This window comes from Bos indicus x Bos taurus, chromosome 6 (genome assembly GCF_003369695.1).
Source record: "Bos indicus x Bos taurus breed Angus x Brahman F1 hybrid chromosome 6, Bos_hybrid_MaternalHap_v2.0, whole genome shotgun sequence".
In the NCBI taxonomy this organism is placed as follows: Eukaryota; Metazoa; Chordata; class Mammalia; order Artiodactyla; family Bovidae; genus Bos; species Bos indicus x Bos taurus.
Window position 1 is genome coordinate 44,350,525 of NC_040081.1, and position 14,437 is coordinate 44,364,961.

The following is a 14,437-nucleotide window of genomic DNA, read 5'->3' on the forward strand; positions in this document are numbered from 1 at the left end:
GAAGAAACACCTAAGAAATTAACAAGAAATAAGGAAACGATATGGCAACCCACTCTACTATCCTTGCCTGGAAAATCCCATGGACAGAGGAGCCTGGCAGGCTATACAGTTCATGGGGTTGCAAAGCGTCAGACACAACTGAGCCACTGAGCATACAAGGAAATTAAATCATTTTTTCAAAATATACTGCTTATTCCTCACATTTTCATAACTTTTGAAGGAAATGATCTCTTATCTTTACAACAGAATTTACAGAAAGCTAGGATGGACATGTATGTTCTTAGTATTTTCTTAAAAGGTGTTGGCACTATAAACAAAGAGAAACTTCTATAACTAATCCCTTGCAAGTGCTTTAAATACAAAGGTCAAATGTAATACTGTATGTAGACCTTTAGGAAATCAAGTTAGCTTTGTATGAATTTAAAGTCAACAGACTTTTTTTCTAAGGTGACAACTGATTTTTTTAGTTCCTATGACAGGAACTGCTGAAGTGGTAAATAACCACATTTATTCTTTACACCTACTCCTTTCTGAAGATCCAGTAAAACTACTTTTCCCTAATTCAGAGATGCACTTGAATTAGAACAAAGCCCACCATACAACAGATGCTCAATAAATTAGTTTATAATTGATGGTTATATAATAATCTCTAAAGACCAGATTTGTTTCCACATCTTACCTTCAACCCTAAAAGAATATTTGGATTCATTCATTCATTTCATATTGACAAGTAATATCAATGTTTAATTCATTGTAATTCAAATTGTAATTGTAATTCACATTGTAATTCAAATACTGTATTAAAAGGGACTTCATTAAACTAGCTTTATAAGTCCATTTTAAATTAACCAGGTTAACTGGTTAATAAACTACAACAATTTCTCACAGTGAAAATCTACCACCACTATCAGCAGCAGCAAGAGAAGAAACGTTGACTTAGCACTTGCTGTGTTACAGGTATTATTCTAAGGGACACACAAAAATTACATATTTGATTTGAGAACAATCCTAAGATGTAGCTGTTATTGTCAGCTCCATCTTCTGAAAAAGCCGTAAGCTCAAGGAGGTTAATTAACGTGGACAAAGTCACAGCCAGTAAGTGGCAGAACTAGGACACAACTAGGCACTATGATCCTAGAGTCTGTGCTCTACAATCTGTTTCCTTTTGATTCTTTTCTCAAGTTTTTAGAACAAGACTGCCTTGTAGAAATTCACTCTGGAAACTCTAAGTAGTCATGCAGCTGGTCCTTCAAACTGTTTCCTGAGGTCCCAAAGAATCTGCTATGGCAATGGCTGGTAAATCCTCCCCAAGTAGCAACCTTAGAGGTTCTGTTATACTAGGCTCTTGTATTTGTTATGTACTTTTAGGTTCTCTTTCATCTTCTCACCTCGATTGCCTTTTGGAAATTAAAAAATTCCCCAAGTTTCTGAACCATGTTCTGTGAAATAGTACTTCTTTAGTTGGTTTGTTCAAAACATCTCTCCCTTAGGTTTTACAAAGGGTTTATCATATCTTAAAACCCAGGCTGTTTATTTTCCCCATCACTCAATTAGATCTAGACTATGTCCTATCTTAATTGTTCCTGATTTCCAGCAGCTTGTCCTTAAGTTATATAAAAGATAAACATCTCAAGATGCTTACCTACTCTTACAGAGCTAACAGCATGTGTCCTCCAAGAAAGAGCTGCAACACTTTCTGCTTCATACACATTATCCCAGATTGAGTTCCTAGCCTTCTGACAAATTCCAAAACTGAAATGAAACTGATACTTAAAAGCAAACAATTCAGAATAAAAGGCAAATTATATACACCAAATCAACCTATCACTGTACCTTCTCCACCAAGGCAAGTTTAAACAATCAGGGAAAATGTCTTTCTGTGAAAACTCTACCCTTTCCACAATTATGTTCACTGATAGTGTTCACTGATAGTGTACACTGTAGTGACAAATTTTCACACTCCTCTGCTGCCCCTTCCATGTCACTTTTTTTTAAAAAAAGGATCCACACACAAGTATACAGATACAAACTCCCTTCCCAATGGGTTTATGTTCCAATCAGGTTAAGAAAAAGAATCAAACCTATCTTTGATTATCCATACTGTCTATAAACCTGTCCTGAACCATCTCAAAACTGTTCTGCCTTAGAAATGCTGACTTACACAAATCAGTGTAAGTAACATGAAGACTACAGTGCCTTCAAGCAAAAAGTATGCTTTTTTTTCCATTCAGAAAAAAAGGGTTTTTATTTTTTTATTCTTTTTTTCCCGCCTGGATGAGAAGTTCCAGGCATTTGGGGTGTGCTCCTGCTGCTGCACAGTGAATTGGACTGATGCCACTCCAAAAAGGGTTTTTAAAAATGGTGTTCCATGTGCCTAAAGTCTGTACCCCTATTGCTACTCCTGGCAAACCATTACTTTTACTTCAGTTCTTGACTGAAATTCTGCCTTCTCTTTTCCAACCTCAAGTGAATTCTCAAATCATGCTTTCAAATACACTCCAAAATTCTTTCAAAGCCTAATCACAATTTGAAATTTTATATTTACTGTGTATTTGCTTAATGTGGACGGGGCCAGTTTTACTTTTACTACTATACTTAGCACTGCCCAACACACAGAAGGTACTCAGTTATTAGCTGACTGAATGAATGACTAAGCATTACTTGCGTAAGTTAAAGTTACTAGGTTCCCTCGGTATCACAATCTCTCAGTAATTTTATAGTTTGAGGAAAAAACAAATAGGAAGCATATCACCAAAAATAATAGTGAAATTAGCTACCAAAATAATAATGTAAATATTAAATATTTTAACTACCTCATTGAGGTACCCCCCGCCCCAATAACTTCCATTCCAAGATGGCCAAAGGAACATACGTACATTGCAAAAGCAATACTTTAGGAGAAAAAAAAGATGGGAGCAGGCAAACACACAGCAAATTATAAAAACCATTTAGCAGTGGTGGTTTTGAAAAGTAACTTGCCTACTGGGACTGGATAGCTATTTAAGGCTAGTTTAACACAGTGTACACAAATTTACACTAGATCCAATCCTAAGTAGAGCAATATTAAGACCTATAATGTAGACACTTATGTGTCCCAAACACTGGAGAAACTATCTTTGGACCATTAGCGTATAAAGATGAAGCTAAAGTAGTCTCAAACAAATTAATTAGTAAACCAGCATTTATGTAGTGTACACAATGAATCAGGAAGGATATGGTTAAATTCTCAGCTCCTCAAGCAGAATCTTTATGAGTTAGTCCTCATCACCATCCTTCTACAGTGAAGATTAAAGGCTTCTTCTGGCTACAAAGTAGATACATAGGCATTTTATATCTACACATGAAAATAGTTCATGTAGGGCTCAATGGAGGGCTCAAATAGTCATCTGATACTTGTCTGATGTATTCACTCTTCCTACCCAATTAACTACATAACTAATTCTAAGTTAAAGCTTTAGCTATTTTGAACATCTGGGTTCTCAAGAAACAAGTTGATGGATGACTACACAAAATATATCTAGGGATTCATAAGACACTGCACTTAATAAAGCACTCCCATTAGTTAAAACTACCACTCACTCCATACTAATAGGATGTGATATCACTTAAAGACAATACTAGGTTACCTTCTAGCTCTTCAGAAGATTCCAGAAGAAATTCCAATAAGCTTACCCTATAAGAATTAAGGTTTCTTTTTAAATTTAAATAAAGCCTCTAGAAACCATTCCGTAAAAAACATCACAATGCCAAAGACAGAGCTCTCAAATCTGTTGTCATTCTTTCCCTATTAACTGAACTAAAATCTTTCCCGAGCACGCATCTTTTGAAAGCCTACCACTTCCTATTATAAACATTTATACATTTTGCCCTAATATTGCATGTAACTTTCTCATCTCCCAATTCCTAAATTCTGCTCTCCCTGCTCAACTATGGCTTACTTAAAAAAAAATTCAACACACAGTAAATCAAATGTCATATTGTTTCTCCTAAAGGTGAGCAAAATCTGTACTTTATTATCCTCAATTCCTTGACATTATCTAATCTTAAAGTAATAAAAAATAAGTTTAGATTTTAGGTAACACTTTTGTCAATTATACTGTATTTACAACTGATAAATACCATGACTGTCACTAAAAATTTATTCAGTAAAGATTAAGGTCTAAGTCAAAAACACACCTCATAAAGTCATAAAGACAAGCTGACTGAAGTAAACACTTAAGTTCAATTACTATTAACTAATTAATAAAGCAATTAATTGGAAATTATAATAAAATAATAAATCAAAGAAACTGAGATGAAATCTTAAAGGTAACAAGGTTTTGATTATGGAAAAAAATTTTAAGTTGTGATAGCACAGTTACATTTAGAGAAATCTTATTTTTGAGACAGATGCACTGAAATATTTACAGATCAAAAGTATATGATGCCTAGGATTTGCTTCTTATTTTGGGGGACACAGAAATGGGTTGAGATATGGATGAAACAAGATGAGTCAACTCTGAAGATGCAAGACAAATAAATATAAGTTTATTACAGCATTATTCTACTTTTACATACATTTGAAGTTTTCTGTAAAATACATAGCTTCCCCTGTAACGCTGTATCAAAGTCTGCCATCAAAGACTCCTGTCACTGTCTATGTAACATCTTACCCACCACTGTCTTCTAAAAACAACCTCAGGGGGAAGACTGTATCAAGACAAAGAACTCATTTTAAAAAAATGAATGAACTGTCATACACATACACACGGAATAAACAAAAGATTTTCAAAAGAATTACCATCAGGCAACAAACATCACACTATTTATGCTGAATGCAAGTGTGAAGATGAAGATGAGAAATCAGGGAAGTTAAAGTATTAGAAAGAAGCTCAATATGGTTGTCAATCATATTAGAAAGAAGTTCAATACGGTATAACGAAGAGGTTTTTGAGGAGACTCTAATAAGAGTGTATTACAAAAGATTGCTCCTTTTAGTTCAAAACACATCCATGGTAACACCAGTGTAATTAGTATCAAAAGCCCTCTACCCCAAATAAATCATATCCCTTCCCATACATCCTTCTTTCTACAAATATTTTTCCTTTACTAAGATATATCATCTACCTTTCTGTCATATTGAAATGATACACTTCACCTAAGATATAGCACCAAGTAACTAAAATCTGACCTATGAACTTCAGTGTCTACTGAACAGCTATATATATTACTAACAAAAAAAAAAGAATCCATATTAAAAAGTCATCTAGTAAGCATAAGGTTTAATCTGGATTATTCTAAAACTGGATAACTTGAGACTCCACTAGTAAGGTCTGCTATCTGGTGGCAGAAAACTAAAAGCAGAAGGGAAATAGTGTCCATTTTTAAAGACAGTACTTACTTAAGAATGGTTTTTGCACTACTGCAGTCTTCAAATCGAATGGAGTAACCAACTTCCTGGCCCAACATCACATCCATTTCATCAGCAACTCTCTGAGCCACACTCATTGCAGCCACTCTCCTGGGTTGGGTACAGGCAACTCCTCTTTTGGGTCCTGGTAATGATCGCATGTACTCCACACACCACTGTGGAATCTATCAAATAATTTCACATTTAAATTAATTCTACTCTGCCTACACATCGAGTATGTTTAACATGAAGTGTTTTATCTCATTCTAAAAATTTAAGACAAAATTCAATTTAGGCACATCACAGTTATTATTTACGACTCCAACTTTTAATAGCATGAGCTCTCCAAGGCAAGGAAAGGTCACAGACAACACTGATATGATGTAAACCACACCTCAGTGAGCTAAGTACACTGAGCTGAATATGCTGTATGGTATCAATGTTCCACCATCAAGCATTTTTCTATACACAGGGGGAAAAAATTCAACTTAGGAAAATTCTAAGTTTCTAACAAATGTTAGTTCCCCAAAATATTCTAAGAAACTGTTAACTTAAATTCTTATACAATTTCAGTTACAAAGTAATGCACATAAAAGTAGAAATAATATCTATTTGCAGTTATAAAGTTGCATCTTTCAATTCAATTCAAATTTGTTATGTTAGGGATTTCCCTGGCAGCCCAGTGGTTAAGACTCCACTCTTCCAATGCAGGGAGCACAGGCTCTATTCCTGGTTGGGGAACTAAGATCCTACATGCTGTGAAGCACATTCAAAATGTTAAAAAAAAAAAAAAAAAAACAGCTAAGTCAAGAGAATCTAACTCCTATCCTTTTCCCCTCAGAAGTATACACAACAGTAACATCCTAAAGGTTAATTTTAGGAAGATCTTAAAATTAACTCTCAATCTCAAACTCAATAGAACCTAGAGAAGTAGCAATAGCACTTCCCTGAAGGAGTGCAATGAAGGGTACAGAAGGGGAGGGGGAGACCAACAGATATAAGCAGCTGGTTGTTGCCATGATGACAGTGCATTTCCTGGCTGTTTCATTATCAACAGAAGCTCAGAGATCCTCTAATTTAATGGTTCTTTCTCCACCCATCTACCCGAAAAAGAACCATGGGAAAAATCTTAAGTGCTTACTACATTAAACTGGAACCCACTGCTACAAAGACACAATGGGTCCCCATCAAAGCCCTCAAGTCTATCTGGTTTTAATGTTACAGGAAACATGGGAATTTTTTTGGTATAGAATTTGTACAGTGATATTTGAAGAACACTGGCTGTTGTACTATTATTGCATTGTAGTCAGGTTTTCTGCAATTTTGGGATAACTGCTGTCATTGACAAGTATCTGAAAGGGGAAAGGAGAGATTATGCTGCTTCTCTAGGAATGTAAATATGCGTATCTTTAAAGGACTTAAAATGAACACAAATACTAAACTAAAATAGAAGGGCATCTCTGGGCTTGTAAACCAACAGATCGAAGTTTATGTGGCTTTCCAGAAAAGTTTTATATGTATCTTCATTTCAGCAAACTGCCTACAAAGGCAAAATGTACTTCATATGATCAAACAAAATGGAATTCAAATAAACATTCATTGGTCAATTAAAGTTATTAAAACTTAATTCAGAACTCTCAAGGCAAGAACATTCACAGATTTTTAAATTCACTCTAGTGAAACAAATAGCTTACTCCCACTTTAAAAATAAGATAGGAACAACTTTGGCTAATTCATCAGTTTTTGAACTTTTGATCTCAGGACCTCTTTATACTTTTAAAATAACCCAGGATACCCAACAACTAATACATTCCTTGTGTTAGGAAATTAAAACTGAAAACTTGTTAAAATATTTATTAATTCCTTAACAGTAAAACCCCATTCTATGTTAGCCTTAACAGTTTCTATGAAGAAAGTACATCCTAAAAAACAAAATTTAGCAAGAGACTACACTGTTTTAGATCTGCTTATCTCTAATGTCTAGCTTAACAGAAGACAGTTAATTGCTTCTATTTTCAATGTACTACAATATTTGTTTTAAGTATATAAAAAAATCTCAGGAACTCTGAAAGGATTTCAGGAACTTCCAAGGTTTCTAGACAAGATTTGGAACCTGGCTCCATCAATATACCTATCCATATTTCTAAGAATAGCATTAAGAAGGGAAGTACATCATGAAATACGCTACTAACTTGCTCAAGCCAGATATCAGTTCTAAGCCATCCCTTCCCTAAGCTTCTTCCCTTCCTTCAATTGTGACCATCTACCTAAAAACTGATCCATAGCCCTCAGTCTCCTTGTTTTATATATCATCCTGAGTGATTTATTTATTCTTGTCATACATAAATGTCAATCCCAACCCTAGTCCTACACCTGACCTTATCATTTCACTTGAAGAATGGCTGATTTTTTGGTATCCTGAATCCAACAAGTTTAAAACCAACACCACTTCTCACCTTTCTCCAAATACTTAAAAATCCCTCCCATGTCTCCTACTCAACAATAGTAACATCTTAACTCCAGTCTGTCTTTTTTTTCCTGGCTACACAGCATGGGAGGTCTTAGTTCCCTAAGCAGGACTGAACCAATGCTCCCTGCAGTGGAAGCATTGGGTCTTAACCACTGGACTGACAGAAGTCATCAACCTGTCCTTTATTCTCCATTCTACCACTCTATACAAAATCAAATTTTATGACTTCCTACAAAGCCTGTCATCAAAATTCTCACTAGACGGGACATTTCTATAAAATTCCTTGTCATTTCCCTTCAACCTAAAGGTTCTGCTGGCCCCTTGATCTACAGCAAGAAAGCTACTGTTTCAGTCTCCCCAGCCCCACCTCCGTCTCCAAACACACACTACACACTCTGGCCAGGGGATATGCTTTCTCTTCTCTCTAAACATATGCCCTTTCTCATGCTGTCCCTTTGGCTGAATTAGCTTTAGTTTTTTATTTGGCTATAGTATATGCATACCAAATTGCAATGTACAATGTCTTCACTATCAATCTCAGTCAAAAGTTAAACTACGGTAGATTTTGTTTGGAGAATTTAATTTTCTGCCAGGCACTCACACACAAAAATTACTCAAAATGGCTGACAATTCTTAACGGTTTTGAGTCAAAATTCAGTAGAAGTATGCCAAAAAAAGTATTTGCATCAAATTCATTATTTGAAGAGTTCCCTTCAAATCCCCCAAATGCCCTGCAACCCTAAGTATCCAAGTATCTTAAGTATTAAAAACAAACAAAAAATCCCAAGTAACAATCCAAATAATCACAAACCTCTTGTTCTGAGTTCACCTGACCTTCTTCTCTACTAACTGCTTCTAAATAAGCTCATCTCTGAAATAATGTTAACCATGTAAGACCCCAGAAGAGCAATATGAAGTAACTTTGGCTATGAGACAAAGGTAAAAAGTTTTAAATACTGAACCCAATCATACCTACTATGTAGTTTAGGGCAACCTACTAAACCTCTCATAAATCTCAATCTCCTTTTGCTCATCTGTAAAATGGTAACTAACAACTTCCTTGCATGGCTGCTGAAAAAATGCATTAATACACAGTACACAGTGCCTGGCTTTACTCAACTGCTGATGAAACAAACTACATAAACCACTGAAATAATTATTAAAAACATTAAACTAATAAGTTCAGAGTTATATCGTTCCATGTATTTAATTCTTTAAATTTCCATAAGGTGATAAAAATAAAGCAACAGTTTTAGTTTCTAACATCAACACTGCATTTCCTCCACTTTAAAAGAAATATATTAACGAAAGCTCAGTCTTTTAAATAACAAAAACTTTCAATTTGGGTTGCTATTGTAGTCTTCAAAATGTCTCCATGAAATAATTAATAATTTGTGTCATGTAACCTTAAAAAAATGTTATCTTGCAAATGCAGTACACTCAAATGTGAACACCTATCATAGATAAATATGGAAAAACAGGCCAGTAGGAAACAATGTAATTATTTCAGCATGAGGAATAATAAACTCATTCCAACATTTTCCCGAATTTTCCAAATTTTCTACAATAGCCAGGGACTACTATTTTTGTAAAATCTAAGAAATGTTCTGATAGGTCAGGATCAAGCATCTGAAAATACAGTTACCTCACTTCTCAAGAGAATGCAAGTTAAAAATTACACTGAAATACCACTTTCCACCTATCACATTTGCAAAAGTTCAGTAACACACTCTAGTGGTTTCCCACATCTGTTCTAATACATGCTCATGGAAGGGTAAACTATGTTGCCTATTGCCTATGAAAGGCTATTTGGCTGTATGTACCAAAATTACAATTAATCCTCCTCTGACCCAGCAATATCTGGAAATTTATCCTAAATACATACTTGCCCATGCAAAACAATCATCAGAAACAGCCTAGATGTCTATGATATGGGCCTAGCAAATAAGGGCTCATCCATGTTTGAGAAATATCCTAATTACTAACACAACACTAATATGTATGTTTAGTTCAGGGGTGGGGAGGATGGGGACACTACTGGATGGAGATCATAAGTAAAGAGATTTTACTTAGCTCTTCTACTTAAAGAATAGGTATCATTCACATAGTTCAAAACAATTATAAACACAAATGAAAATGACAAAAACAAAAATCACTCCAATGGTTCAGATCTCCTCACCTTGGCACCCCCAAGTATGTACCACCCCAAATTCAGAGTGGGTGGGAGAGTGTCACTGTCATAATTTACATAATAAAACGGGGGGGGGGTATCAAAACCAGTACTGCTGTTTTCCCAAAGAGACTCAGGAAAATAGGTACTCCCTACAGAATCTCCACCCTGTAAGTCACTAAAAAGTGCTAGAGAAAGCAGCTGTGCCTCAAAATATTCTGACAGCCCAGCCAATGAGAATAACTGCCAGGACCAAATTCACAACACTTAGTAAACACAAACATTAATAAACTACGTACCATGGTATGCAGTAACTCACCTGTGTTGTTTTACCAGACCCAGTCTCACCAACAAGTACAAAGGACTGATGTCTAACCAGAATATCTGTAAACCTATCCTTGTATTCCCAAACAGGGAGCTGAAGTCGTTTCTTCAGAATATCATAGTATCGAGGTGTGTGGGGTAAGTTGGTAAATGGATTAATGCACTGTGGAAGTGACGTGTGTCCTGCATGTCCGGTGTGTGTTGAATGCGCAGAATGTGTCGAATGTGTTGAATGTGCCGAGTGGGTTGAGTGAGCTGAATGGGAAGCTTTTAAAGGTGGTAATCCAGCACTGATAAGCATAGCATTTGTCGAAGCTCGCAATTCCTTCTCCTTTTCTTTCTCCCTTTCCCGCTCTCTATCTCCTCTATCTCTTTCTCGGTCTCGATCTTTAGACCGATCTTCACGGTCACGGTCACGATCCCGATCCTTCCTAAAAATAGAAGAAAAAAAAATCTTACAATTCAGATTCCAAATTCTATGCAAAATGTTCACAGCAGCATTATAGTCACAAGAAAGTAAAAGTCCAAAAACCAAATAAATAAACTGATATAAAACTCAAAAGTATTAGAAACAATGAGAAAGAACTTTTAATCAAGGATTCTCCATGCCTCATTCATAACCATCTTTCCCTTCTTTGATGATGATTCAAATTCTGGTAACAACAGTGTCTCTCCACCTTTTACCCATCAGCTGAAGTAACACAAGAATTCGTTTTGCAAGTAAAATCCTTACCTTCTTAGAAGTTAAAGACAAAGGGCAGTGTGGGAAAAAGGCAGGGACAAATTAGGCAAAGAGAATGGCATCAGTCCTTCCCAAACTCTCCTTCAGGTTATATGAAAATGTATTTTTGCACTGAAAGTGTATTTAAAACTTAACAAGAAATAAATCTTGTTGCTTCAGCCTCAAAGATAATTCCACCTCACATTACAGTCACACAAATATGAGCTGAAGAACAAGTAAGTTTGCTTTCTTAAGTTATAGTTTCCAGATTTTGTTTAAAAAGCATATATTACTCTACGAGAAAAACTAAAACTTTTTACTCTGGTTTTCACTGTTTACTCTTGCATCTGTCATTAACAGCAATAGTAAAACATTGAAAATACTCTGTAGAACCTATGTATACGTTAATCATCCATAAAGTGAAAAGTAGCCCATTAAAAAAAAAATCATGGGTTACTATTAAGTTATTTAAAATTTTAAAATCATGCAGATGACCAGTATATTAATCTTAGGTCATTTAGTCAATTCTATTATCTACTTTTAATTACTAACTGTTGTGTCTTAGTCGCTAATTTGGGTCCAACTCTTTGACTAGAGACGATCCCTAATACAGTAAGAATTTTAAAGTTATCTATGTTTATTCATTCTACAAATCTAGTGTGTGTATGTGTGTGTGCTCAGTCGTGTCCCACTCTTTGACTCCATGGACTGTAGCCCGCCAGGCTCCTCTGTCCATGGAATTTTTCAGGCAAAAATACTGGAGTGGGTTGCCATCTCCTACTCTTGGGAACTAATCTGGTTTACTTCAGACCAAATTCTACAGCAGACAATGTACAAGGTATTTGGACTCAGACTTGAAACAGTGAGGCAACATGGAACCATGAAACAAGCTGCTAAATATGTCACTGTTCCTTATCCACAACACACACAAGTCATGAATTTCTGATGCCCCAATTATCGGCAGCAGACAAGGGAAAACCATTCACTCTCTGTAAGAGCATATCAGCTGGGCAACAGTTACTCCCCTTAGGAGAATACAGCTAAAATGCTGAACCCAGCATGAGTTACAATGGTTCCCCAATTACAAAAAATGATAAGCTGACCAATTTTATTTGTTCTTGTCCTTTTGAAAATAAAATTCTATTCTACAGAAACTTGCCTAGAGAGAAAAATCTTATTACACGTACAAATATTCACACACACATACTTTTCACACAAAATCTTTTCATACACGTATCTATAAAAAGGGATTTCTCCCTTCTCTCATCCCAGTGTTCACCTTTTACAGAACTATAAGATATACAAGCTAAAACTGAAACTTCTCATCCCATCTGGCATAAAAAGAAAGAAATCAAAGGAATCTAAAGGATAATCTACCTAGCATACAAAATGAAGCCCCACCAGTTCAGAACTTAAGCTTCCTGGCCTAACTTCAAAATAAACCACCAACCATCCTTTCTTGGGAACTCTGTATTCAAATGGGTATATCTTTTCTCCTTTGCTTTTCGCTTCTCTTCTTTTCACAGCTGTTTGTAAGGGCTCCTCAGACAGCCATTTATTTGTATCCAGTCCCATCACTTCATGGCAAATAGATGGAGAAACAGTGGCTGACTTTATTTTGGGGGGCTCCAAAATCACTGCAGATGGTGACTGCAGCCATGAAATTAAAAGATGCTTACTCCTTGGGAAGAAAGTTATGACCAACCTAGACAGCATATTAAAAAGCAGAGACATTACTTTGTCAACAAAGGTCTGTCTAGTCAAGGCTATGGTTTTTCCAGTAGTCATGTATGGATGTGAGCTGGACTATAAAGAAAGTTGAGTGCAGAAGAATTGATGCTTTTGAACTGTGGTGTTGGAGAAGATTGTTAACAGTCCCTTGGACTGTAAGGAGATCCAGCCAGCCCATCCTAAAGGAGATCAATCCTGGGTGTTCATTGGAAGGACTGATGTTGAAGCTGAAACTCCAATACTTCAGCTACCTGATGTGAAGAGCTGACTCATTCGAAAAGACCCTGATGCTAGGAAAGATTGAGGGCAGGAGGAGAAGGGGACAACAGAGGATGAGAAGGGTGGATGGCATCACCGACTCAATGGACGTGAGTTTGAGTAAACTCCAGGAACTGGTGAGGGACAGGGCGGCCTGCCATGTTTTTCAGGGGCCTTCTTCACCAGAAACTTTATTACCAAAAACAACCACAACAGAGGAAGGAATAAATACATTCTGAAGACACAAAGATTAACTGCTGACCACATACTGGGGTTTAACTCTGATGTAAGTGTAAAAGGAGCACCAAGATCACAGTTGCATATCCACCGGAAATATATAAGCCTCGGTGTACTAATCTGCAAAGTGAACAGTATTAAGAGTCTTAAAACAAGAAAGCAAATTCAATCACCTTGACATGTTGCCTATGATTCTAACTCTCTAACTTCAACAGGACAGGGAAGATAAAAGGGCCAGTTAAGGAGGGCTCAAACTCACCGCTTCATAAATATATGTAGGATATTGTATATATGCATGTTTCCTTTTTAACACAAGTACTCTTACTATAAAGGAGTTTGTTATTTAGAAGATTTACTAATTGAGGTCTAATGCTTAAAAAACCAATTATCAAAGCAGTGCACTATAATCACTTAGCCACAATACTGACAGGAAGAGACACAACAGGACACAGTTGTTGAGCACAGGGTTCAGTATTCTATCTCAGCTTAATCCTCAGCCTCAGCACTTAAGCTAACTATATAATCAGTTATTTCTTTCCTCATCAGTAAAAATCTCATGGGGTAATGCAAGGATTAAATGAGTTAATATACGTAATGTGCTTAAAATAGAGCCTGGAACATAATAAATGTCCAATATAACATTGGTTATCGTATTTTTTAATTTAAAATACCAGGTTAAAATTCTACACAGAATAACAGAAACGCTCTAAAGATGTAACCTGTTTATCCAAGTATTTTAAATAAGCACTGCTCTTAATCTGGCATTCTCACTTTCCAAGGATACACTGGACTTTTAAGATATATTACTAAGTACACATAAGGATGTTCATCGCACTTTTTACTTAAAAGATTGGAAAACTACCCAAAAAAATCAGTGAACGGAAACTAGTTAAATAAATTATGATACTCCTTTACAAGTGGAATACTATGCAGCCAATGAAAAGAATAATGTATATCTATTCCACAGCTTATGACACATTTCTGGGTGAATTAAAAAAAAAAAAAATCAAAGCCTAAATAATACATATTAAAAGGCAGCAATGGAGAAGCAGACGTAGAAATCAGACTTGTAGATACAGTGTGGGAGGGAGAAGTTGGGATTAACTGAGAGTAGCGTGAAAACATATACATTACCCT

General features: G+C 35.9%; 1 protein-coding gene across 1 annotated transcript in view; it reads right to left on the reverse strand.

The window, feature by feature from the left end:
* The window catches only part of DHX15 (DEAH-box helicase 15), a 53,972-nt gene that overhangs the window by 36,083 nt on the left and 3,452 nt on the right, over nt 1-14,437 (reverse strand). The window contains exons 2-3 of the mRNA XM_027544184.1: nt 10,349-10,784; nt 5,381-5,574 (exon numbers count right to left, since the gene is read on the reverse strand). Coding sequence (XP_027399985.1) covers nt 5,381-5,574; nt 10,349-10,784 — 630 coding nt within the window. The remainder of the gene's footprint in view (nt 1-5,380; nt 5,575-10,348; nt 10,785-14,437) is intronic.